The sequence below is a fragment of the Lissotriton helveticus genome, chromosome 10 (assembly GCF_964261635.1).
Source record: "Lissotriton helveticus chromosome 10, aLisHel1.1, whole genome shotgun sequence".
Taxonomy (NCBI): Eukaryota; Metazoa; Chordata; class Amphibia; order Caudata; family Salamandridae; genus Lissotriton; species Lissotriton helveticus.
Genome location: NC_136071.1, coordinates 178,386,151 through 178,410,990, shown reverse-complemented (window position 1 = coordinate 178,410,990; position 24,840 = coordinate 178,386,151). Strand labels below are relative to the sequence as shown.

Sequence of the window (24,840 nt, the reverse complement as noted above, 5' to 3'; positions counted from 1 at the left end):
GTGTCGGGGACCCCTGGGGGTCCGCGGACCACAGTTTGGGAAACACTGGTGTACAGTATTGTGGTGTTGTGTAGGGAGTAGAGTAGAGTGTTGTGGAGTGGCATAGTGTGTTGTGGAGTGATGTACAGCAGAGTGGAGTAGCGTAGACGGTGTTGTCGAGTGGCGTGGAGCGGAGTAGATAGTCAGTGTGGAGTGGCATGGAGTACTGTGCCATAGAGTGGAGTAAAGTGGCATGGAGTGGCATAGGGGAGTTGTGTAGAGCATTATAATAGAGTAGTGTTGTAGAGTGAATTAGAGTATCGTAGAGTGGAGTGGCATAGAGTGGAGTATCAGTGGTGCACAGTTTAATAGAGAAGAACATCATAGAGTATCGAGAATTGGAGTGTCGTAGAGTGAAATGTAGTACAGTAGCCTAGAGTGAAGTGGCATAAAGCCAGTGGTGCAGAGTAAATTGGCATAGAGTGCATGGTTTTGATTAAAGTGGTGTATAGTGCATTGGCATAGAGTGGAGGGACGTACAGTAGAATAGAGCAGTGGCGTAGAGTAGATTGCAGTAGAGTGAGGGGGTATAGAGTGGAGTGGTGCAGGGTAGAGTGTAGTGGCATAGAGTACAGTAGAGTGGCGTAGAGTGGAACGGCGCAGAGTAGAGTGCAGGGGCATGGAGTGCCATCATGCAGAGTGCAGGATCGTAGAGTGGTGCAAAGAAGAGTTGTTCAGAGAGGAGTGCTGTAGAGTGCAGTGTAGAATAGAGAGATGTGTAGAATAGAGTGATGTAGAGTGCAGTGAAATAAAGTGCAATGGTGTTAAGTGACATAGCATTGAGGGACATGGAGTAGAATGTAGTAGTCTAGTGGCGTAAAGTGCTGTGGTGCAAAGTATTTGGCTTAGGTGCAGTGGCATACGGAGCAGTGGTTTAAAGTGCAGTGGCATCGAATGCAGTTGTGGAATGGATTGTTTCAAAGTGGAGTTGTTCAGGGTAGCGCACAGTGGTGCAGAATGGCACAGCGTTGATTGCATTGGCGTATTGTGCATTGGCGTATTGTGTTGTGGAGCAGAGTAGATTGTTTCAGAGTAGAGTGAAGTGTTGTAGAGTGGAATGTCGCAGGGTAGAGTGCAGTGGTATAGAGGATTGGCGTGGAATGCATTGGCATAGAGTGCAATGGCATAGAGTATAGTGGTGTGCAGTGGTGCAGAGTTTAGTGGCGTGCAGTGTTGGAAAGTAGATTGGCATAGTTCAGTGGCGTAGAGAGCACTGGTGTAGATTGCCGTGGCATAGAGTGCAGCGGTGTAGAATAGTGACAGTGTGGAGTGGTGCAGAGTGGAATAGACTGCAGTGGCATGGAGTAGATCGTTTCAGAGTAGAGTGAAATGATGTAGAGTGCAGTGGTGCAGAGTAGATTAGAGTGGCTTGGCGGGGAGTGACGTGGAGTAAAGCGAGACAGAGTAGAGTTGCAGAGAGCAATGTTGCAGAGTAGCGTAGAGTGAAGTGGCATAGAGTAGAGGGATGCAGAGTGGAATGGTTCAGGTAAGAGGGCAGTGGTGTTGAGTGGTGCAGAGTCCAATGGTACAGTCGAGTGGTGCAGAGTAAAGTGCAGTGACGTTGAGCGCAATGGTGTAGAGTGATGTAGCATGCCGTGGCATAGAATAGAATGTAGAGTATAGCATCATAAAATCCAGTGGTGCAAAGTACTTGGAGTAGTTACAGTGGCATAGGGTGCATTGGTTTGGAGTAGAGTGAATTGGCGTACATTGCAGTGGTTTAGAGTAGAGTGGCGCAGCATAGAGTGGCGTACAGTGCAGTGGCATAGAGTAGAACGTTTCAGAGTAGAGTGCAGTGGTGTAGGGTAGATTGTTTCACAGTAGAGTGAAGTGGAGTGGTGCAGGGTAGAGTGCAGTGGCATGTAGAGAGAAGTGGCATAGATTAGAGTGAAGCAGCCAGGGCCGGACTGGGAACTGAAAGCAGCCCTGGCAAATTTTGCTAGATCAGCCCCCCCTCCTGCGCGTAGCGACCGCACACATCTCGCGGGCCCGACAGATACTAGGGGGGTGTGGAGGGAACATTTTGGAAAAAGACCGAAATGGTGAATTTTGCAGTACATTTTTCATTACATATTCAATTCTATCAACTTTTAAAGCACAGTAAATAGTAGATGATGACCTTAAAGAGCACCAGGTTAACCACCCAGTCATATGTACCCATAGACATTCTTTCAGAGAGCACCAAAAATAGACACAAGAAGTGAATCAGAGAGAACAAAGTAGAAGTGAGACCAGCACCAACATGGTGTGTAGCAAGCAAGCACAGTGAGCAACCACTACTAGGGGGAGTTTGGGGGGTTGTCCCCCCAAGACAATTTGCGACAAAAAGGCCAAAACAAAGCATTTTTCAACACATTTTTCCTTACATATTAGATTGTATTAAAGTTTAAAGCATAGTAAAGGATTACCTTATGGAGCACCAGGATACCCAGGCATAAATCACAGACATCCTGTCCTGGGTGCTTATGTCACATAAGCACCTACACCAGTAAGCATGGAAATGTCACACATGAGCCTCCAGGTCACTGAGAAAACTATGGAAATAGCACACATAAGCACCCAGGCCAGAAATCATGGAAAAGTTATGTCACACATAAGCACTGAGGAAGCCAGAAAGCATGGAAATGTCTCACACGGCACCCTGGCAAGAAAGCATGAACAATTCACACAAAGGCACCCAGGCCAGTGGCACTGGAACACTTTTCGGAGTGTGGGTGCTGCCATCAATGTTGCCTGTACATCACTGAAGTCATAGGATTGTGAAAAGTTCAAGAATCACACAAAGAACAAGGGTAGCAATTGAGTCTCGCCTATTCTGGGACATATAAAACTTAAAAGTATATGCCAAACCATTTAAATACACTGTACTCTGCACCCTGCCTTATGGACAGGGCTTGCGCTAGTGGTGACATGTAAATAGGCACCTAAGTGGATCAAGGGTTTGAATTCCAGGGGCCCAGTCTTTAATCCCTGTGAAAATGAGTACAAATAGTAAACTCTGACAATAAGGCAGAGCCGTCTTTAGCGGTGCTGGCGCCAGGGACAACAGTCTTGTTTGACACACCCCATCATCTCCTTCCTCGTGGAATCCCACGCCAACACCCTCCAACAGTGCCCTTCTTCTCTGCATAGCCACACTCACATGCATTGCATTTGTTTTATAGTGCTACTCATACCAGGCAGTGCAGGTTGTGAGAACACTTTACAACACACTCACATACGTTATATATGGAGACAATGAATTATACATGTGTAACTGTATTTTATGTGCAGAGCTCAGTGGGTTACTGATTTTTCCACTTAGATGTTTTTGTAACCAGCAGTTCCTACATTACAATCCTAATATAGCGCAGTGACCAATAAACTGTCATCCAAGGGCAGCTGGCAAGCAAACTTCAAGCTATAGGCTAGAACATTATTTTTTCCCCAGTTTTTCATTATCCAAATGCTGCTAAAAAAAGGTTAGTTTTGGGTAGAAATATATTCTTCATAGTAAAGCCAACCCCAACCACTGAGGTACATTTCAAATCCTGATTTTGTGCTTCTCCAGAACACACATTCTTAAAATGTACTGCCTACCGGTATAGATGATATAGGGTTCCTACATCCTGCAATTCACATCGTCTTCTGTATTATTTCCTATAGACTGAGTTTATGTGATTTGCATGGTACATGTTCTTTGCAGCGGACATATTAACCCTTTGTGCTACTTTATGATGAGTCAAAACTGTCACTAGCCCAAACTCTGATCTCTTTCCAGCAGGAACATTATAACCACCAGCAGGTGTGTTGTTGCGCACTTCTATACATGGGCTCAGAATGCAAGGCTGTTGAAGCATGTTGCACTGTTTGGTGTAGGTGTATCAGGCGCTCTCTTTGCATCTAAAGTGGGATTTCCCAGAGCCAAAACCAACCTGTTTTTGGAAGTAGTTATGTAATTGATAATCAGTCTGGACAGTTAAAATGATGCAGTCACTATAGGCAGTGCGTTCATGGCTTTTACCTCCACCCTTTTACTTCTCCTGAGTTGCCTCCAGCAGCGGCAAATCACTTACAGTTAATAGTTCTTACATCAGGGTCACTCATAATATGCAGACACTTGCTTGTCTGCACAATATTGAAGGAGCCTGTTCGATGGTAACACCGCTTCCAAAATCTTAAACAAACTAGAAATAAGAGAACTGGAAGCCGTATCTAAATGAATGAGATTTCCCAAGTACTTTATAATCCAATCTGAAGGGTGCTTGGAAGCGGAGTGTGAAACTGACGTGATGGAGCCTCGCGAGCCGGAGGTGACAGTGCCCACCAGCCCCAGCCACCTGACCTGACAACCCCCCCAAAGTCAGGTAGTGACGGATGCATTCACTTGAGTCTGTCTCCAGGGGCCTCGGCACAACCTGCAGAGCAACCAGGCCTGAGAACAACGGAGGTCATCACATCTAGGCGGAAGGAGGAAAGGGGATAGGAAATATCGGAGCGACGAGGTCTTTCTGCTGTACACAGACAGGCCTGGTCTCCTCCTGTAGTAGGTGCCGCATAATGAATTGGACAATGCACAGATTTGGCCTCTGGAATAACTCCAGTTGAACCAAATACAGTCCACTAGGAGCAGATTTCCTCCACCTGGTATGATCATGCAACCCTAGTGGAACTAGCTGCTTACGGCATTATTATCCGCAATAATTAATCACAAGGTGCTGGGGCATAGCCAAGCAGGTCAATTTGGTGGTCGCACCTAAATGCCGCTAACCTCTTAATCGGTTACATACCTGACACCTCCCGCATTCCTGCACCGCTGCCTCTCTCTCCTGCTTTCCCTGGGACCTAGGTGGGTCTCGGGGACCCCAGCTGCTTCGAAGACAGCATCACGGCACCCCAAAAGGTTACAGCTCCCCCGCATGGGGGCTCCCAATGCAGTAGTTGGCAATGGCATACCAGGAAGGGTGCCCAAAGCAGAAAGTCATTGGACTTGGGGGCGAGAGGAACTCTGCAACGAGGCTGGGTACAGAGAAAGCCTTCAACAGTATGGGCATCGCCTCGCGGCCGTCTACTCGCAGGCGCAGGAGGGTGTCACGCGCCCGCGCACACCCCTACCAGCCCGCCAGCCCGGCTTCTCTGGAGCATGGCTCACCAGGCAGCCCCACCCTAAAAATAGACCGAGCGCAACGTGTCATCTGCGGGCTGCACGCACCGTCATCACGTTGACACTGACGGACCTGCCTGCGACCCTGCACCCAGAACTCAATCGGGCCTGAACTCGATGCCAAATTGCCAATTATATTCCACAGTTGCCAGCTAGTGCCACCCATGATTGATCAGGCCTGAAATGTTGTGCTTCCTTTTTCCACGGACGGACTCACGGAGTCACGTGATGTTACGTCGGTCGGTCTCAGCAAAACCGCCCCCCTCTGAGAAAACCGCCCCCCACACCATCCGGCCTACCGGGGGATTGCCCGGTGCCCAGAATTGCTGGTCCGGCCATGGAAGCAGCGTTGATTGCAGTGATGTGGAGAGACGCAGAGTGGCATAAAGTGCTGTGGAATGGAGTAGATTGTTTCAGAATAGAGTGCAGTGGCGTGGAGTTCTGCAGGGTGGCACAGGGTGACCGGGTGAAAGAGGGAGACAGAGGGAGGGAGATGGAGACAGGGTGAAAGAGGGAGGGAGAGTAAGGGAGACAGAGGGAGGGCGACAGAGGGTGAAAGAGGGAGACAGAGAGGGAGACCGGGTGAGGGAGGGAGTGCGAGGGATACAAAGAGGGAGACAGAGGGTGAACGAGGGTGAAAATGGGAGGGAGGTAGAGGGTGTAAGAGTGGGAGAGACAGAGGGTGAAAGATGGAGGGGACAGAGGGTGAAAGAGTGAGACCGAGAGAGGGAGACAGAGGGTGAAACCGGGAGGGAGATAGAGAGGGGGGAGACCGAGGGTGAAAGAGGGAGGGAGAGGGAGGGTGAAAGAGGGAGGGAGACAGAGGGGGGGAGACCAAGGGTGAAAGAGGGAGGGAGAGTGAAAGAGGGAGGGAGACAGAGGGTGAAAGAGGGAGCGGGAGACAGGGACAGACAGTGAGACAGACAGACAGTGAGACAGAGAGTGAGACGGGCAGACAGTGAGTGAGACGGGCAGACAGTGAGACAGACAGACAGTGAGACAGACAGTGAGTGAGACAGACAGACAGTGAGACACAGACAGACAGTGAGACACAGACAGTGAGTGAGACACAGACAGTGAGTGAGACACAGACAGTGAGTGAGGCACAGACAGTGAGTGAGGCACAGACAGTGAGTGAGGCACAGACAGTGAGACAGACAGACAGTGAGTGAGACAGAGGGAGACAGACAGTGAGGGAGAGGGAGACTGTGAGGGAGACAGACAGTGAGGGTGAGGGAGAGGGAGACAGACAGTGAGGGAGACAGACTGAGGGAGAGGGAGACACAGAGGGAGAGGGATGTGTGTATGCCGGGACTGGTGCCTCAGTGGACGAAGGCATCCGCTGCAGGGACATGTGTACAACCTCATGGTCAGTTTTTTTTTTTTTGCTCTAGCCCCACCCCCTCCCCCACTGACCCCGCCCCTCCGGTGCGGCCCTAGGCCACAAACCACACTGTAAATTTGGCCCCCGAGAGAAAGTTTGTGAGTACCCATGGTCTAGACTGTGCGTCCAACTTCATGCCGGATCAAAGCCCATGCACGGTAGGGCTTTTGCCAGTAGCTGCAGCTTTTTTTTTTTTTTTTTTTTTTTGCAGAGTTTTATATAGCGCGAACTAGAACCGAACCGAATCAGTTATCAGAGCGCTTTACATAGCACCAGTTACGTTACATGAGGACACACTTTCATTTTCGGCACGGGGAGATTAAGTGATTTGCCCAGAATCACAGGGGGTTTTTGGTGTCGTTACCGAGACTCGAACCAAGTTCCCCAGGTCCGAGGTCGAGCGCCTTAGCCGTTATGCCAACCTCTCTCCCCTTTGGTGTGCTAAATCGATCTTACTTTACATAAAAGAAACCCTAGTAATTTGCTGGGAAAAAAACAAAGCAGTGGTTCATTTATTTTTAAATGTAAACTTTTTTTATTCTAAGCAGATAGTGAGAACATTCTAAACAGTGATGTCTTAATTGTTCATTATTGACTAATAATCTTAGAAGAAATGATTTAAAAACATGAACCATAGCTCTAGCTTGCCAAAGCCAGATGAACTGGGTTTGCCAATATGTATTTTCTTAAGCATATCAGTCTGGCATTAAAAAAAAAACATTCCCCTCGAGCTCCCTCCAAATATTCCCAAAAACTGTCTGTAGTTCCTTTTAACCATGCTCAGAAGTGCTTAGTTCCTGTATATTTTCAGTATAGTATTCATTCATGAGTCCAGATTAGAGAGTCCCTGTTTTTATTTTCTGTTAAGTATCGATTTTCTCTTTGTTCATTTCAAGCAAATGCCCATTCTGTATTTTTAGGTTTTGCCTGAGGCAGCGCATGTGGTGCTCTGGTGAGACATTTAGTGAGTGGGCTTTAAAAAGCTGACCACAGCTTTTTGAGTGGCATAGAGCGTGCGGGTACGTGCACAGTTACGAGCAGAGGCGCCATCTGACCTCTGCTCGTAACTGTGCGCGTAACCGCACGCTCTATGCCTGTCTGTTTTGCTCGAGCTTGAACGCCCCTCCCCCGCCACGGAGCGCGTCTCGCGGTCGCAGCTCTTGTTTTGTTTCCTGTTTCAGGGTGGAAGCTTTGCCACCGCGCGTAACACTCCCATCTCAAATTGGCTTCGATCTAATCGTGGTTGGATCTGAATGCTATCCTCGCTCCTTATTTTTTAGGTCTCGCCCGAGCTAGTGCATGCGCTGGTCTGGCGAGACATTTAGTGAGTGGGCTTTAGAAATCCGACCACAAGCTTTTGCTTGTGGCCTAAAGCTTACAGTTACGCGCGCAGGCACGCGCACAGCCGCCATCTGGCTTTCTTCGCGGCACCCTTACAGCGCGCGATCGGGCACCATCTGGCTTTCCTCTCACTTGCTCTCCCAAGCGCCTTGCTATGCCCCTCCCCACCACAGAACACTCCTGCTCATAACGCAGTGCCATCTGACCGCTCTGAAATACTGTGTTAATTTTTAAAGTTTTATAATTCCCATGTACCTGACCCGTCGAGAACATTCCACGAAACTTCTCGAAACTATTTGAGTTTACATCACAATTCAAGAAAGTACAACACTGAACAGGGTAATTAGCTTCTCTTCCGAGGAGTTTTTCAGCATGTAATGACATTGTTTAGTTCTGCTTAACCGGTCATTTCTCGTACACATGGTTTCCAGTGGTGGTGCGTCATCAGCGCATAGAGGACTCCAGCAGATCTTTTGTTCCAAACCCCGAGAGGTTAAATCCCTCCTATGTTACTGTCAGCGCTGGTGGGTAAATAGTGCATGACGTATATACATCCATTTGGTAGCTAGGAACATTCTGTAACTAAGATATCAAATTAGTCCTGTCTGCCGTTAGTTACGGTAACTTAACCTTGATGCCTAAAGCAAGTCTGGATCTGTGTCTGTGGTGTGCCTCAAGTCCAAGGGGTATGCACTTGGTGAGCTGTTTCTTTAAGTATGAGCCATAACTGGCTTTGACAGGACGCTGCATTACGTGAGTACGTAAGAAAATGCTGACAATCGATCTATGGCAATTCTTAATGTACAAAAAATATCTTTCTTAAAGGAAATAAAACAAGCATTGGCATAGCCAATAGGTCTCGCATTTACCCGAGTTTGAGCTATTGGCATTTTAAATGACAATAGCTTTTAGTTATGATTTTGTATTTGTTTTAATAACGAAAACAAAAATAAAAGGCATTGTTATTTGCAATGTCAATAGCTCAAACACGCATAAATGCGAGACCTATTGCATTGCAAATGCTTGTTTTGTGTTTGGTTTTGGGCCTTTGATTTTCTTATCTGGTTGTTGAAGAGAAATTGATACAATGGATACAAAAATTCTTCTTAGATTTTAGTTTCCATTGATTTCTTTTAGGTTCAACATGTCAGGAACTTATTAAGTTTCATTTGGAGTGTTAAAATAAATGATGAAGTGTTGTAAATTATTTTAAGTGAATAATATATTTGCTTTTTTTTTTATAGGAAGTAAGATTCCCTGATGTTACGCAGGAGTATGTAGAGGAATTGATTTTATCGAAAAAATATTTTGACTTGAACGTGTAAGTAGAACCTTATGATGGTGTTCTTTAATAATTTGAAGTGGAAATTGTACATTTGTATTTATGTTATATTTATTAATACTTTTCTACCTCCTTAAACAAACCCAAAAATGTGATGCCCTGTTTTTATTACAGAATGTATATCTTTATTGAATTGAGCAAATTTGGGTTCTTGACTCACACTTTAGTTTACCAGTTCTTCGCAATATCTTTGACCATAAACTTTCAGTAGAATCATCTTTGGTCACTTTATCTGGTCATGTATAATAAATGACCGTATTTGTGCAGAGCCGTTGGTATAGCACACGATCTTGTAGTCGTTTATAGGTAAAACATTGGAGAATATTGTGTATATTGCAAAAATTCTTCTGCTGAAGTGTAGGGACAATTTTACAACTTTATTTATTTGTTTATATAGCACCAGAATCGACTCCTGAAGGAACTTCTCTGCTCTTCGGATGGGTAGCATAGGTATAGTGCAATTGCAGCTAAGATCAGAACCAGAAAAAGAGGAGTCTTAAGCAGCTTCCTAAATTATAGATGGTTAGAGCACTGTCTCGAGTGCAGGGGGAGCTCATTCCAATAACTAGGGCAAGGTAGAAAAAGGCCTTTCCCCCTAGTCTTGCCCTCCTAACTCAGGGAACCTCCAAGAGATGTTTGGTACCCGATCGGAGAGACCTAGAGGGACGGTAGGCTATGAATTTCTTTGAAAGATAGATAGGACCAAGATTAGAGAGCGCCTTATGGATTGTACACCAAATTTTGAATTTTACCCGTTGACGTATTGGAAGCCAATGAAGCTGCAAGAGAAGAGGACGGGAGGCAGTCCTAGGGGGCACGTTGAGAACTAGTCACGCCGCTGTGTTCTGGGCCACCTGCAGTCTGCTGATCGAAGTATCACTAACAGAAATCAGCAGGCCGTTATAGAAGTCCAGACAGCTTAATATAAGTGCCTGAGTCAGATCCTTTCAAGTAGAATCAGGAACTGTAGCATTTAAAGAATATGCACATGTTATCGCACCCAACACAAGTGTAGAGTGTGTGCATTAGGAATATTTTCTTTTATTTCTGCTCATAGTGTAGGTTTGGAGTAAACTATGATGACTTGTTTTCACCTGTGCCAAAGGGTGTTGTTACAGTATAGCTTTCTGTACTGGGCTGAGTATTTTCTCAGTAGGACTGAAGTGTTAGACAACTTTCAAAGCATCCAGATGGCATCTGTCTTTCATTGTATACTACGTATGTATAGCCTCAAATGCTAGGAGCAACCCTAATCACTTGGTTCGTTTGTCTGTAAATGTTTAATCTGTAACCTGTCCACATGCAGTTCACGTAAGATAGCTGTGAGTGCTTTTGTGTCATTGTTTCCTGAAAACATAGGAGTTTTTAACTCATGCAGTGGGTTCCCTCGCTCTGCATAATGTAGCAAGTAAGTTCTGCTGAAGTTAAGAAACGTGATTAGGCCTTCCCATATATGTTATGGGCTTTTTAAGTAGCACACTTCTGTAGAGAAGTCATGTGCTAAGCTCTCGCCGAGCTTGATAACTCGTAGGTTTTGAAAATCAGGTTAAGAAGATCTGCAATGTATCCATCTCTACCTATCCATCCTAGTCGGGTGATCAGTTATGTCATCATCTGTAATTAAAATTTTGCAATGGTGCAGGGTGATTTTAACTTACGTTTAAAATGCATTTTATCTTTGATTTGCCAGTTATCGGTATTTGATGCGCTAAAAACCGCCCCCAAGATGGTGGTCTATTTAGAGAACACCATATTGCGTACACGCGGCGGGAGGTGCCACTGGCGTGCCAAAGGCAAACCCCAGTGTGCTCGGTTGGCCCGGACCGCTCCTGTCACCAGAACCTCTCATCAATTTGCTTCACAACCTAACCAAAGACTGGTGTGCTCAAAGGGGGCTCATCGCCTATCTCGGGTAGGGAAAATGCTTGCAATATTTTTTTAACCCTATAATGTCGTTAATATGGATTCTGTACTTTTAGGGTTGTAATAATCTGTTAGCTATTAGCAGGTAGATATTGAGTAATGCTGCCTCTTGTGTACTTGTAGATGGTACCAGCTCTGAAAATAATTCAACAGATCGTAGAATTATCTATACCTTCATCAGTGTCAGATCTTTAATTAAAAATAAAGTTGAATTTGCAGAGTTTCTAGAGCATTAAGCAATCGATATAGCATTTGTCACGGAAACATAGACAGATTCTACTTCAGGACCAGATCTAGTCACAGCAATTCCTTCAGGTCACTCTTGGTTTAGATTGGATTGCTTATTGAAAAGGAGATGTGGCTTAGTGGTTGTTTACCGTAACAATAAGGCACCATCATTACCACCGGGGCCTGTTTAGGAGAGGAGTGTGAATTACCCGCTTTTAAAATCGGAATCTGGAAAAATCAATCCTTCAATAGGGTGCTAATTTATCGACCTCCTGGCCTGAAAGCTATATTTGAGCAAACTGTGTGTTCAATATTAAAATCCTGTCTCCAGCAACCATAATTTATCTTATTAGGTGATTTTAATTTCCATCTTGAGGTCTCTGCTGACAGAGAGACAGAATATTTAGTGGATACACTGGCCAGTAGGGTCTTAACCCAACTGGTTCAGGACTCTACTCACCTGGCAGACTATACCCTTGATGGGATACATTCAAACAATCCATTTCTTACAGTTACTGCCTCATTATCTCTGACATGGTCTAATCATAAGTATGTTATGTTCAGTCCCCCTACTAATACCTCTTACAACACTCGAGTTTCACGACCCTGGTATAAACAAATTTGCTGACTCACTTTATATCACTTACATAAGAGCATGTTCAAAGGATCTTGTCCTCTGTAAGATCAAGCTCACCGTCTGATCCGTGTCCACCTCTAATCCTACAGATGGCCTCAGTTACTATAACTACTCATTTCACTAAGATTTTTAATGAGATGTTTAGAGAAGTGTGTGGCCTGGAAAATAGCATCATTATTATCTCATAAAAAAACCTACACTTAACCCTTTAGAACAAAGCAGTTACTGTCTCATCGCTCATCTCCATTTGCCGGCCAAAGTAGTGGAAAGGGCAATGAATGCAAAACTAACCTTTTCAAGACAATCACCTACTTACATACTCCTCCAACTTAGGGGTGAGAAGCGGACATAGCATGGGGGAAGCACTGATTGTGGCCATTGAGGAGACAGAACGAGCCTTGGCAAACGAGGAAAAGTGTCTCGCCTTTCTTGACCTGTCGGCAGTGTTCAACACAGTCAATCACAAGGCACTTCTGCATCATCTAAACATTGTATTGATGAAGGGCAACACGTTTGCTCTCTGCCCAAGAGAAATGATCTTAAAGTAGCAATCTGTTGCGCTCAATGGCATTTTTATCTAGTCCCTTTTCTTTACCATGTGGTGTGCCACAAGGATCATCCTTGAGCCCTACTCTTTTTAACATTTACGTTACACCTCTAGCCAGATTGATCAAATCGTTCGGGTTTTCTCTAGTGTCATATGCAGATGATACACATATCGGGTTTCTATCTCCAACGACAACCAAGATTCAGCCCTCAGATTTTATGATTGCATGCAGGAAGTGGGCGAGTTGATGAAGGGAAATTGCTTGATATTAAACTTAGGGAAGACTAAGGTACTTCTGGTTGGGAAGGACCCATCCTTTTGGTTTTAGGAATAATCCTTATCCCTATTAAGAAAGTTGGGATCCTGAGTATCATGTTTGACAGGCTGACATTTTGGGATCCAATCAATGTGCTCACCTCATCTTCCTCTTAGGATAATAATAAAAAAATATTTCCTGTATTCCCTATGAGCTACAGAATACCATAATTGTGATGCTAGTCTTTTCGAAAATGTAAACGAACCACATAGTGCAGTAGAGGTTTCATAGGCTGTGCTGCTAAACTCTGGAATAACCTTCCTTTAAAATTGAAATCTCAGCCAAATCTACTTAAATTTAGGATAGCTTTAAAAACGCAGTTATTTGCCAATTAACATCCAGTTATCGAAAGATCCTTTGTAACCCCGGCACTAAGATGCTTATGGTATAAGCGCGCTTTGAAAAGAATTAGAAATTTATATTATACGATTTGAACTTGAGTATTTGGGGCTTCTTAATTACTCGGATAGATCATTTGGGAATATTAGGTGAATGAAAATCATTTTCTGTGTTTTTGCTGGGTTCCTTAGGGGCATATTTCCTACAGAGTTTTTTAATAAGATTGTAAGGTTCCTGAGCCCCCCAGTCCACCACGGTTGTTACCATTTGGCAGAGAGAGCATTTTGGACAATAGCCACTACCATCTTGGAACATTTACGTTTGCCATTTTAGTGAGGTGGCCAGTCAAGTGGCTACAACGCACTTGGGGGCTCCATATTTAAGGGAGCAGAAATTGCAGTGGTGCAAAGGGGGGCCCACAGCGGGCACGCTGAAGGTGTGCCCAAGCAAGCTTGTCTGCACCTGACCGTCGCCAGTGCCCCTGCACCTTTTTACCCCACATGAGGTATGATTAGGATATACAGGGGAGGAACTCTGCTCCCTTAGAGGGAAAGAAGGCAACAACAATCATAAGACCACTGGATGCACCAAGGCATACTTCAGGCTCTGCTGGAACCCTTTTCCTGCAATTTAAGGAAACTTTCTTTTGTGTGTGGTGGTGGGGCGAACATTAGTCACCAGTGGAACTAGCCAATCTACCAGAGTAGGCCAATTCCTTAGAGGGCCTTTTGTCGAGAACATGAGTCGACCAGTGCCTGGGACTAAGACGCAGATGACTGCTAATAGGAGCATCTATTGTAATGCCAGGTATATTCCCAAACGTGCTACATAACTCTGGGATCTTTTCAACACTTATTCCCCAGAAATGTGCTTAATTACATAGACATGGCTACATCTGGCCCTTCTGGAAATAACCATTTCTGTTTCTGGTAATTACTCTCTTGTGAGATTAGATAAAGAGAATAAAGCAGGAGGTGATGTAGGAATCTCATTTACAGGTAAGATGGTGGTATCTGTTATCTGAACTTATATCTGAAATGAATTTAGAGATGGTGGTATTTAAATTTGACACTCTCCCTCCTTAGTTTACCGTCCACCAGGCTCCAAGAATGATTTAGTCTCCGGTCACTGGACAAAGTATCCCCATATATTTTAAAGTCTGATAATTTTTTGTTACTGGGTGACCTAAACTATCATAGAGAAAATACAACAGATATGAAAGTTAACCTACTGTTGACAGATTTGAGGATGTCTGGCCTGTCACAACTGGTAGTAGGCCCAAGTCATATTGCCAGCCATACACTTGATTTAATATTTAGTAATGCTCCTCAAATAAGTTAGTCATCCAACTCCCCTCACTTGGACTGATCACTATTTGATCGAATTTGAAATTCCACTGACTTCTTCTCCCAAACCACAGCACAAGGAGTTTGTACTCTAGGTTGTCCCTGAAAGAAAATAATTTTGACTAACATAAAGAACCATTTCAACCCCCAGGCCTGAAGATGCCCTTAGATATAGAAAGGACCAGCACATAGTTCCATGAAACTTTCCTTATGGCATTGATTTGGTGGCCGGCCCCTTCCAGACTATTAAAGGGTGGGTGGGAAAAAACACAACTGGTTTGGTATAATGAACAACATAAATTAGAAAATCAGAAGTGTAGAAAACTTGAAAGGGCATGGGCAGGTTGAAAACTTCCCTGGATAGAAACGCTTATAAATTAGCCTGTGCAATTATCATAGACAGCTGAAAGAAGGACAGAGGCACTTTTTGGTAGTTCAGATTGAAAATCCTGGCAATTCTGATAGAGATCTTGAAGACGCTAAATTAATTTACAAAGCCAGAAGCCTGTAGGGCTTCAATCACTGCTTTACACGAGTTAGGTGACTCTTTGGTTCATTAGTTTAGTGAAAAGGTTAACAAAATGTATAATAACTTTGACCTACAAAGCGACTCCGGATTAATAGAATCCGGGCATGGTTTTATTTTATAAATTGCTTCAGGCCAATTACTTAATATTCAATCTGCTGCATTGGAGGTTCAAGAAGTAATATACAATACCAATTCAGGATCGCCAGAAGATGCCTGTCCAGCTCATTGTTTTGCTTTCCTTGCGCCGCTGCTACCAACACATCTCCCAGATTTGTTTAACTCATCCCTAAAGTCTGCCAATGCGCCACATAAGTGGAAATTAGCATGTTTCTCCTATCTTAAAGAAACCCACAGCATATCCCTCCATTTTTGCCTATTATTACTCATATTTCACTATTACCATTTCTCAGCAAGATCATGGGGAAACTGGTTAATAATCATCTCACTCAGTATTTACTGAATGATCCTATTCTGGAACTCTCACAAGCAGTGTTTAGAGCAGCCCATAGTATGGCAACCGTTCTCCTGGCTGCTAAGGATAAGATCATAACTAGCAAGGATTAGAGTAGATCAGCTATGCTGATCTTGTTGGATCTATCGGCAGCGTTTGATATGGTATCTCATGCAATCTTAACTCATAGATTGCATGAGATAGAAGGGCAAGGGCAGGCGTTGTCCTGGCTGAGGGACTTTATGACAGACCAAACTCAATAGGTTTCCATCTCCCCATTAAGTAAAAAATTGGAACCAACACTTGTGTGAGGTTCTGCGTTGAGCCGCATGCTCTTAAAAATAAAAGTGGCTCCTCTGGCCAAGGTTTTGGAACCTTTCAAATTTGAGATATTTTCATATGCAGATGACACCTTGCTAATAATCTCATTTGGCCATGAAAGGGAGGTAATTGTAATTCGATTTTTTTAACTGCATGTAGAAATTACCTCCTGGACGAGACGGAATGGTGTGCAGTGAAATTGGGGTAAGACCGAAATTATTGTATTTGGAAAAAACAGGGAATACTGGGCCAATGATTGGTGGCCTAGTGAGCTAGAGATAATCCCCTCCCCCCCCCCAACCACCACCACCGCCTTCCAAAACAGGTGGTTAAAAACCTTGGTAATTTACTAGATAAGCTCTCGACCGCCGAAAAGATGAAAGCGATTTGTGGATCCTTTTTTTTGTATTGTTTTTGCTTGCTTAGAAAACATTTACCTGGCTCCCTATCAATTGCAGGAAAACTATCACTTAAGCCCTCCTAACTAGCTGGTTAGATTATCAACGAGGCGCATTTAGACAGACTGCTGGTGATTCAGAATACTGCGACTCGCCTACTATGTAATCGTCCCTATGCCTCTCCCTCAAAACATTTGCTAAGATCACTAAACTGCCCCCCACACCTCCTCCCAATCAGGAAACATGGCATTTTTGTATACTTATTTGAGTGAGACAGACAGACACACACACACACACACACCCCCACCCCCAACCCCACCCCCACCCCACCCCCAACCCTTACCCACACCCCACCCCCCACACCCCCGTGTATGGGTCCTATACATCTTCAGACTACAGTAAGGTTCAGTCATCCAGGAAGATGTCTTCTATCCTCTAATACAGTGCAGGCATGACATTGTCTGATTCGAACGACCTGGACTGGTGGTCATTAATTCTCCTACTTGGCCCTACTTTACTGCAATTTATTGCCCAGTGAGATTAGTTCTTGTTTAAACTTCTTAATGTTTATAAAAAGCATTTGAAAATGTGGTTATATTAAGGTTTTTTTTTAGAGAATTACCCTCTTTTTTTTTTTTTTTTCTTTCTCCCCTGCAGTTTTGGCTTGAGCGCCGGGGTACTACTGTGGGAGTGAGTTGTAGAAGCTATATAAACTCAGTAACATAACATAGGATCTTCTTTTAACAGCTCCATAATTCTTGATGCAAGAAGCCCAAGACTATTCTTTTACCTTTGTTCCAATCATATATATACAAATTAAAAACGTTGAACGAGAAAGCAGTTAGATACTGTGATTCAGGGGCTATATTTTGATCGAAAAATGCATTCGATATGTCAAAGTTTGTTTAGTTTTTTTTCTCTCTAGATTAGTCATTAGACAGTACTGTGTGTATTTTTTACCATTTCTGTTCAGTTGTGTGCATTACAATTTTTATGATTTAACACTATACATTAAGAATTAGTACATTTCAGCACGGATCAACCTAGCCCCACAGACAGCCTTGAGAAGGACACAACAACTGGATGAAGAACTGCGGATTCCCTTGCATCCATTAAACCCAACAAGGATAGAGCTCATACATGCAGACCAGTTGGTACAAAGAAGGTCTTCGAGACACCAAACACACTGTAGATAATTAAAAAGAAATAGAGAGCCAGCCACGACACCACTGACAGAACTACCTACAAGGCTGCAATCACACTATCACCAGCAAATACAAAAAGAACAATTGATGGACAGAATGCAGAACAGTGTCATACATTCATCCTACAACAGAGATCTGGGCCTAAATCCATCGTTTTTTTGCTTTCCATGCCATTCCAGTTTGAACCCAGCCATATGCAAATCAGTCTTGACCCTGCGCCCAATGGGAACAGTGTAGCCCAAACTGCTAGGCCAGGTGTTCCCTGGACTGGAAACTAGCATCCTTGGACCGGTTTCGGTGTTTCACCCCTCATCAGCCAGGATAGTTTGACTCCAGTGGCATAGAGAGCACAGGACCCACGTCTGGGCATACCAGCAAATAGGGCACCAAGAGAAAAGCCCTAGTGGACTGCATTGAAGGAAGCCCCAACAGCTGCTAGAAGATCTTCTTGATTGTTAAGGATTTGACCTCGCCCTCTGCCACTGTCACCAACCTCACTGCCTCACAGCACCACCCTGACCCACATCACATGAACCAAGGAGAAACAGCAGCCCTCATCCTGCTCAACCACACTCCAGCCATCCCAACTGTATCCCATAACACCTTCATCAGAAGACTCCTCGAGATTGGCATACAAGGATCAACTTTCAAATGGATCTCTTCCTTCCTCATGGGAAGAACCCAATGGGTCAGGCTGCCACCCTTCAAATCAGGGACCAAAAAATTGATCGTGCCTCAGCCCCACCCTTTTCAACATATACATGACGTCGCTCGACAACATCACCCGATCACATTAAATCACCGCCCTCTCCTACGCTGATGACACCCAATTCATCCCCTCCTTAACATACAAAACAAGCATTGGAAATGCAATAGGTCTCGCAATAGAATAGTTATACATTTTTCGTTTTGCAAATGGAAGAGTGGCGTTGCGTGGATGAGTGGCGTTGCGTGGATGAGTGGCGTTGCGTGGATGAGTGGCGTTGCGTGGATGAGTGGCGTTGCGTGGATGAGTGGCGTGTGTGAGTGGCGTTGCGTGTGTGAGTGGCGTTGCGTATGTGAGTGGCGTTGCGTATGTGAGTGGCGTAGCGTGTGTGAGTGGCGTTGCGTGTGTGAGTGGCGTAGCGTGTGTGAGTGGCGTAGCGTGTGTGAGTGGCGTTGCGTGTGTGAGTGGCGTTGCGTGTGTGAGTGGCATTGCGTGTGTGAGTGGCGTTGCGTGGATGAGTGGGGTTGGAATGCAATAAGTATCGCATTAGAAAAGTTGTAGTTATTGTTCTTGTAAATGACATAATTTATTTATTTTTGCGATGTTAAAATTGCTATATTGATGGCTTTGTCATTTACAATGCCAATAGTTATAACGTTTGCAAATGTGACACCTATAGCATTTGGAATGCAACATGTTTAGTATTTACGTGACTTATATGGCAGCTCTGGTCGTTATGCTACATCTCTAGATAGTTTTATCTTCCGCAAATGTGACAGCTATTGTAACACAATATGTGTTGTGAGGGTGAGTGAGGGTGAGGGGTTGAGGGTGAGGTGTTGAGGGTGAGGGGTTGAGGGTGAGTGAGGGTGAGGGTGAGTGAGGGTGAGGGGTTGAGGGTGAGGGGTTGAGGGTGAGGCGTTGAGGGTGAGTGAGGGTGAGGCTGAGGGTGAGTGTGGGTGAGTGTGGGTGAGTGTGAGTGAGTGAGGGTGAGTGAGGGTGAGTGAGGGTGAGTGAGGGTGAGTGAGGGTGAGTGAGGGTGAGTGAGGGTGGTTGAGGGGTTGAGGGGTTGAGGGTGAGTGAGGGTGAGGGGTTGAGGGTGAGAGGGTGAAGGTGAGGGTGAGGGGTTGAGTGTGAGTGAGGGTGAGGGTGATTGAGGGTGAGGGGTTGAGGGTGAGTGAGGGTGAGGGTGAGTGAGGGTGAGGGTGATTGAGGGTGAGTGAGGGTGAGGGTGAGGGGTTGAGGGTGAGTGAGGGTGACTGAGGGTGAGTGAGAGTGAGGGTGAGTGATGTGTTGAGGGTGAGGGGTTGAGGGTGAGTGAGGGGGAGGCTGAGGGGTTGAGGGTGAGTGAGGGTGAGGGGTTGAGGGAGGGTGAGGGTGAGTGAGGGTGAGGGTGAGTGAGGTTGAGGGTGGGTGAGGGTGAATGAGGGTGAGGGTGAATGAGGGTGAGGGAGGGTGAGGGTGAGTGAGGGTGAGTGTGATTGAGGGTGAGTGAGGGTGAGGGTGAGGGTGAGTGAGGGTGAGTGAGGGTGAGTGAGGGGGAGTGAGGGGGAGTGAGGGTGATGTGTTGAGGGTGATTGAGTGTGATTGAGGGTGAGGGGTTGAGGGTGAGGGGTTGAGGTTGAAACATTTTTTTTTTATTTAAATGTCGGACGCAAAGCGCCACCTTAACGCTACCTACATTTAACAGGTTAGCGTTCTAGTTTTTTTTTATTTTTCCTACCGTTACGTCTTTTTTTTGATTGACATTTTTTTTAGCCAATCGGAGCGCTACGTTTTTGACGTCGCGTTCCGATTTGCATACGTAATCGGTCGAATTCTCCAGAACATGGAGAATAGCGGGATGCGGAAGGCGTGTTCCTGTTCGTGTGCTGTTGGTGCGTCGTATGATAGGTAAGAGATTTCCTCTAAGTGTTTTTTTAATCTAATTTAAAGTAGTATTGATAGTATGCATAAATTAGTTAATAATTATGAGTGTATTTAATAAAATAGTGACATATTTTGTTAGCGATTGTAATTATTTTAGTTATTTATTTAATTTATATGTAAGTAAGTGTTTTTATTTACTACCTATAGTATGTTTAAGTTAACGAATGAATAGGAGTGTATTTTTAATAATGTTGACATTGTATTTTTTTGTTTTTAATATTTCGAAATGAATATTATGTAATGTAATTAAAGTCTTGTTTTTATTCTTCGATATGTAATGTATTTATTTTCTTAAAGTGTTATGTAATGTATTATTAGCAGTTGTTTGTTATTTGACGTACAAGAGCTGTTCTTTGAGTTTCTAAGTACTCTTTTCGCCATGAATATTGTACACTTAAAAAGTATTAATTGTATTACGCGTTGTTTTGTGAATCTAAGAGACATATGTAATGTTTATTGATGATGTTAGCGCTGAATCCAAGTTGCGTAATATGTTTTTTATATTTGATGTAATTCCGTGTGATGAACTGCTATTGTTATATGCGTACGGCTTTTTGTGTAACTCTTGACAATTGTGTTTAATCCGTCCCATTTCCCGGATGAATAGTGCTTGTTTATTACGCCAGTTAAAAATAGGCTGTTTCACTTTTGTGTTTGTACATCCTTGTCCTCGCTTCCTGACAGATATTTCTTCGTTCTTTTGTTGGTGTTATTTTGTCCGAATAATTTTTGTTTGGTGACCTGAAGCCTGATAAACATCATTGCATGCTGTAGCTCACATTTGGGAAGTAGATTTTGCGTGTAACGTATCTGATGCACGACTCCGTTGCCCCCCTTTGTTTTTAATTGCGTGCAAAAATTTGTTTTTGTCTCAGAAAATGGCATAAAACTTATCTATCTGTTAAATGCACAATCATTTCTTTGAATAGGGTGGAATAGGAGGCTATTTTTTGAGTCTTTACTTATATTGTGTTTTGTTTAGTTTTATTTGATTGTTTATTTGACTGGTGCATTAGGATGGCGTATTTTTCCTTTGGTTTTTATTTTCTAGGATGTCTTTCTGTTGCGTATCTTGAGGGTGTATTTGTAGGGTGAATTAGGCTGTTAGTTTATTAGGGTGAATTAGGACTCCGGATTTCTATCTTGGAGTTAGAGTGTGGATTAGGATAGTTTATTTCTATTCTTCCTTTTGTTGTTGTTGTGTGTGTGTGTGTGTGTGTGTGTGTGTGTGTGTGTGTGTGTGTGTGTGTGAGGGTGAGTGAGGTTGTGTGAAGCTGAGGGTGTGTGACGGTGTGTGAGGGAAGCTTGCACTGCTGCTGTCGGTGCTGTACCTGTTCCATGTGTAAGGGAAGCTTGCACTGCTGCCGCCTGTGCTGTACCTGATCTATGTGTGAGGGAAGCTTGCACTGGTGCTGCCTGTGCTGTACCTGCTCCGTGTGTGATGGAAGCTTGCACTGTTGCTGCCTGTGCTGTACCTGCTCTGTGTGTGAGGGAAGCTTGCACTGTTGCTGCCTGTGCTGTACCTGCTCTGTGTGTGAGGGAAGCTTGCACTGTTGCTGCCTGTGCTGTACCTGCTCCGTGTTTGAGGGAAGCTTGCATTGCTGTTGCCTGTGCTGTACCTGCTCCGTGTGTGATGGAAGCTTGCATTGCTGTTGCCTGTGCTGTACCTGCTCCGTGTGTGATGGAAGCTTGCACTGTTGCTGCCTGTGCTGTACCTGCTCCGTGTTTGAGGGAAGCTTGCATTGCTGTTGCGTGGATGAGTGGCGTTGCGTGGATGAGTGGCGTTGCGTGGATGAGTGGCGTGTGTGAGTGGCGTTGCGTGTGTGAGTGGCGTTGCGTGTGTGAGTGGCGTTGCGTGTGTGAGTGGCGTTGCGTGTGTGAGTGGCGTTGCGTGTGTGAGTGGCGTTGCGTGTGTGAGTGGCGTTGCGTGTGTGAGTGGCGTTGCGTGGATGAGTGGGGTTGGAATGCAATAAGTATCGCATTAGAAAAGTTGTAGTTATTGTTCTTGTAAATGACATAATTTATTTATTTTTGCGATGTTAAAATTGCTATATTGATGGCTTTGTCATTTACAATGCCAATAGTTATAACGTTTGCAAATGTGACACCTATAGCATTTGGAATGCAACATGTTTAGTATTTACGTGACTTATATGGCAGCTCTGGTCGTTATGCTACATCTCTAGATAGTTTTATCTTCCGCAAATGTGACAGCTATTGTAACACAATATGTGTTGTGAGGGTGAGTGAGGGTGAGGGGTTGAGGGTGAGGGGTTGAGGGTGAGGTGTTGAGGGTGAGTGAGGGTGAGGGTGAGTGAGGGTGAGGGGTTGAGGGTGAGGCGTTGAGGGTGAGTGAGGGTGAGGCTGAGGTGTTGAGTGAGGGTGAGGAGTTGAGGGTGAGTGAGGGTGAGGGTGAGTGAGTGTGAGGGGTTGAGGGTGAGTGAGGGTGAGGGGTTGAGGGTGAGTGAGGGTGAGGGTGAGTGAGGCTGAGGGGTTGAGGGTAAGTGAGGGTGAGTGAGGGTGAGGGTGAGTGAGGGTGAGGCTGAGGGGTTGAGGGTAAGTGAGGGTGAGTGAGAGTGAGGGTGAGTGAGGGGTTGAGGGTGAACGGTTGAGGGTGAGTGAGGGTGAGGTGTTGAGGGTGAGTGAGGGTGAGGGGTTGAGAGTGAGTGAGGGTGAGGGGTTGAGGGTGAGTGAGGGTGAGGGGTTGAGGGTGAGTGAGGGTGAGGGGTTGAGGGTGAGTGAGGGTGAGGGGTTGAGGGTGAGTGAGGGTGAGGTGTTGAGGCTGAGTGAGGGTGAGGGTGATTGAGGGTAAGGGGTTGAGGCTGAGTGAGGGTGAGGGTGAGGGGTTGAGGGTGAGTGAGGGTGAGGTGTTGAGGGTGAGTGAGTGTGGGTGAGAGGGTGAGTGAGGGTGAGTGAGGGTGAGTGAGGGTGAGTGAGGGTGGGAGTGAGGGTGAGTGAGGGTGAGTGAGGGTGAGTGAGTGTGAGTGAGTGTGAGTGAGGGTGAGTGAGGTTGAGGGTGAGTGAGGGTGAGGGGTTGAGGGTGAGTGAGGGTGAGGGGTTGAGGGTGAAGGTGAGGGTGAGTGAGGGTGAGGGTGAGGGGTTGAGGGTGAGTGAGGGTGAGGGTGATTGGTGAGGTGTTGAGGGTGAGTGAGGGTGAGTGAGGGTGAGGGTGATTGAGGGCGGGTGAGGGGTTGAGGGTGACTGAGGGTGACTGAGGGTGAGTGAGAGTGAGGGTGAGTGAGGTGTTGAGGGTGAGGGGTTGAGGGTGAGTGAGGGGGAGGCTGAGGGGATGAGGGTGAGTGAGGGTGAGGAGTTGAGGGAGGGTGAGGGTGAGTGAGGGTGAGGGGTTGAGGGTGAGTGAGGGTGAGGGGTTGAGGGTGAGTGAGGGTGAGGGTGATTGAGGGTGATTGAGGGTGAGGGGTTGAGGGTGAGTGAGGGTGAGGGTGAGTGAGGATGAGGGTGATTGAGGGCGAGTGAGGGTGAGGGTGAGGTGTTGAGGGTGAGTGAGGGTGAGTGAGGGTGAGTGAGAGTGAGGGTGAGTGAGGTGTTGAGGGTGAGGGGTTGAGGGTGAGTGAGGGGGAGGCTGAGGGGATGAGGGTGAGGGAGGGTGAGGGGTTGAGGGAGGGTGAGGGTGAGTGAGGGTGAGGGTGAGGGTGAGGGTGAGTGAGGGTGAGGGGTTGAGGGTGAGTGAGGCTGAGGGTGAGTGAGGGTGAGGGGTTGAGGGTGAGTGAGGCTGAGGGTGAGTGAGGGTGAGGGTGAGTGAGGGTGAGGGTGAGTGAGGGTGAGGGTGGGTGAGGGTGAGTGAGGGTGAGGTTGATTGAGGGTGAGTGAGGGTGAGGGTGAGTGAGGGTGAGTGAGGGTGAGTGAGGGTGAGGGTGAGTTAGGGTTAGGGGTTGAGGGTGAGTGAGGGTGAGTGAGGGTGAGTGAGGGTGAGGGGGTGAGGGTGAGTGAGGGTGAGTGAGGGTGAGTGAGGGTGAGTGAGGGTGAGTGAGGGGTTGAGGGTGAACTGTTGAGGGTGAGTGTGAGGTGTTGAGGGTGAGTGAGTGTGAGGGGTTGAGGGTGAGTGAGGGTGAGGGGTTGAGGGTGAGTGAGTGTGAGGGTGAGGCTGAGGGGTTGAGGGTGAGTGAGGGTGAGTGAGAGTGAGGGTGAGTGAGAGTGAGGGTGAGTGAGGGGTTGAGGGTGAACGGTTGAGGGTGAGTGAGGGTGAAGGGTTGAGGTTGAGTGAGGGTGAGGGGTTGAGGTTGAGTGAGGGTGAGGGGTTGAGAGTGAGTGAGGGTGAGGCGTTGAGGGTGAGTGAGGGTGAGGGTGAGTGAGGGTGAGTGAGGGTGAGTGAGGGTGAGTGAGGGTGAGTGAGGGTGAGGGTGAGGGGTTGAGGGTGAGTGAGGGTGAGGGGTTGAGGGTGAGTGAGGGGTTGAGGGTGAGTGAGGGTGAGGGGTTGAGGGTGAGTGAGGGTGAGGGGTTGAGGCTGAGTGAGGGTGAGGGTGATTGAGGGTAAGGGGTTGAGGGTGATTGAGGGTAAGGGGTTGAGGGTGAGTGAGGGTGAGGGGTTGAGGGTGAGGTGTTGAGGGTGAGTGAGGGTGTGGGTGAGGGTGAGTGAGTGTGAGTGAGGGTGGGGGTGAGTGAGGGTGAGTGAGGGTGGGGGTGAGTGAGGGTGGGGGTGAGTGAGGGTGAGTGAGGGTGAGGGGTTGAGGGTGGTTGAGGGGTTGAGGGTGGTTG

General features: G+C 46.1%; 1 protein-coding gene across 4 annotated transcripts in view; it reads left to right on the top strand.

Moving 5' to 3' along the window:
* Nucleotides 1-24,840, top strand: part of RNF216 (ring finger protein 216) — an 853,926-nt gene that overhangs the window by 159,871 nt on the left and 669,215 nt on the right. For all 4 annotated transcript variants that reach the window (XM_078665045.1, XM_078665046.1, XM_078665043.1 and 1 more), the window contains one exon: nt 9,152-9,228. In XM_078665045.1, coding sequence (XP_078521171.1) covers nt 9,152-9,228 — 77 coding nt within the window. The remainder of the gene's footprint in view (nt 1-9,151; nt 9,229-24,840) is intronic.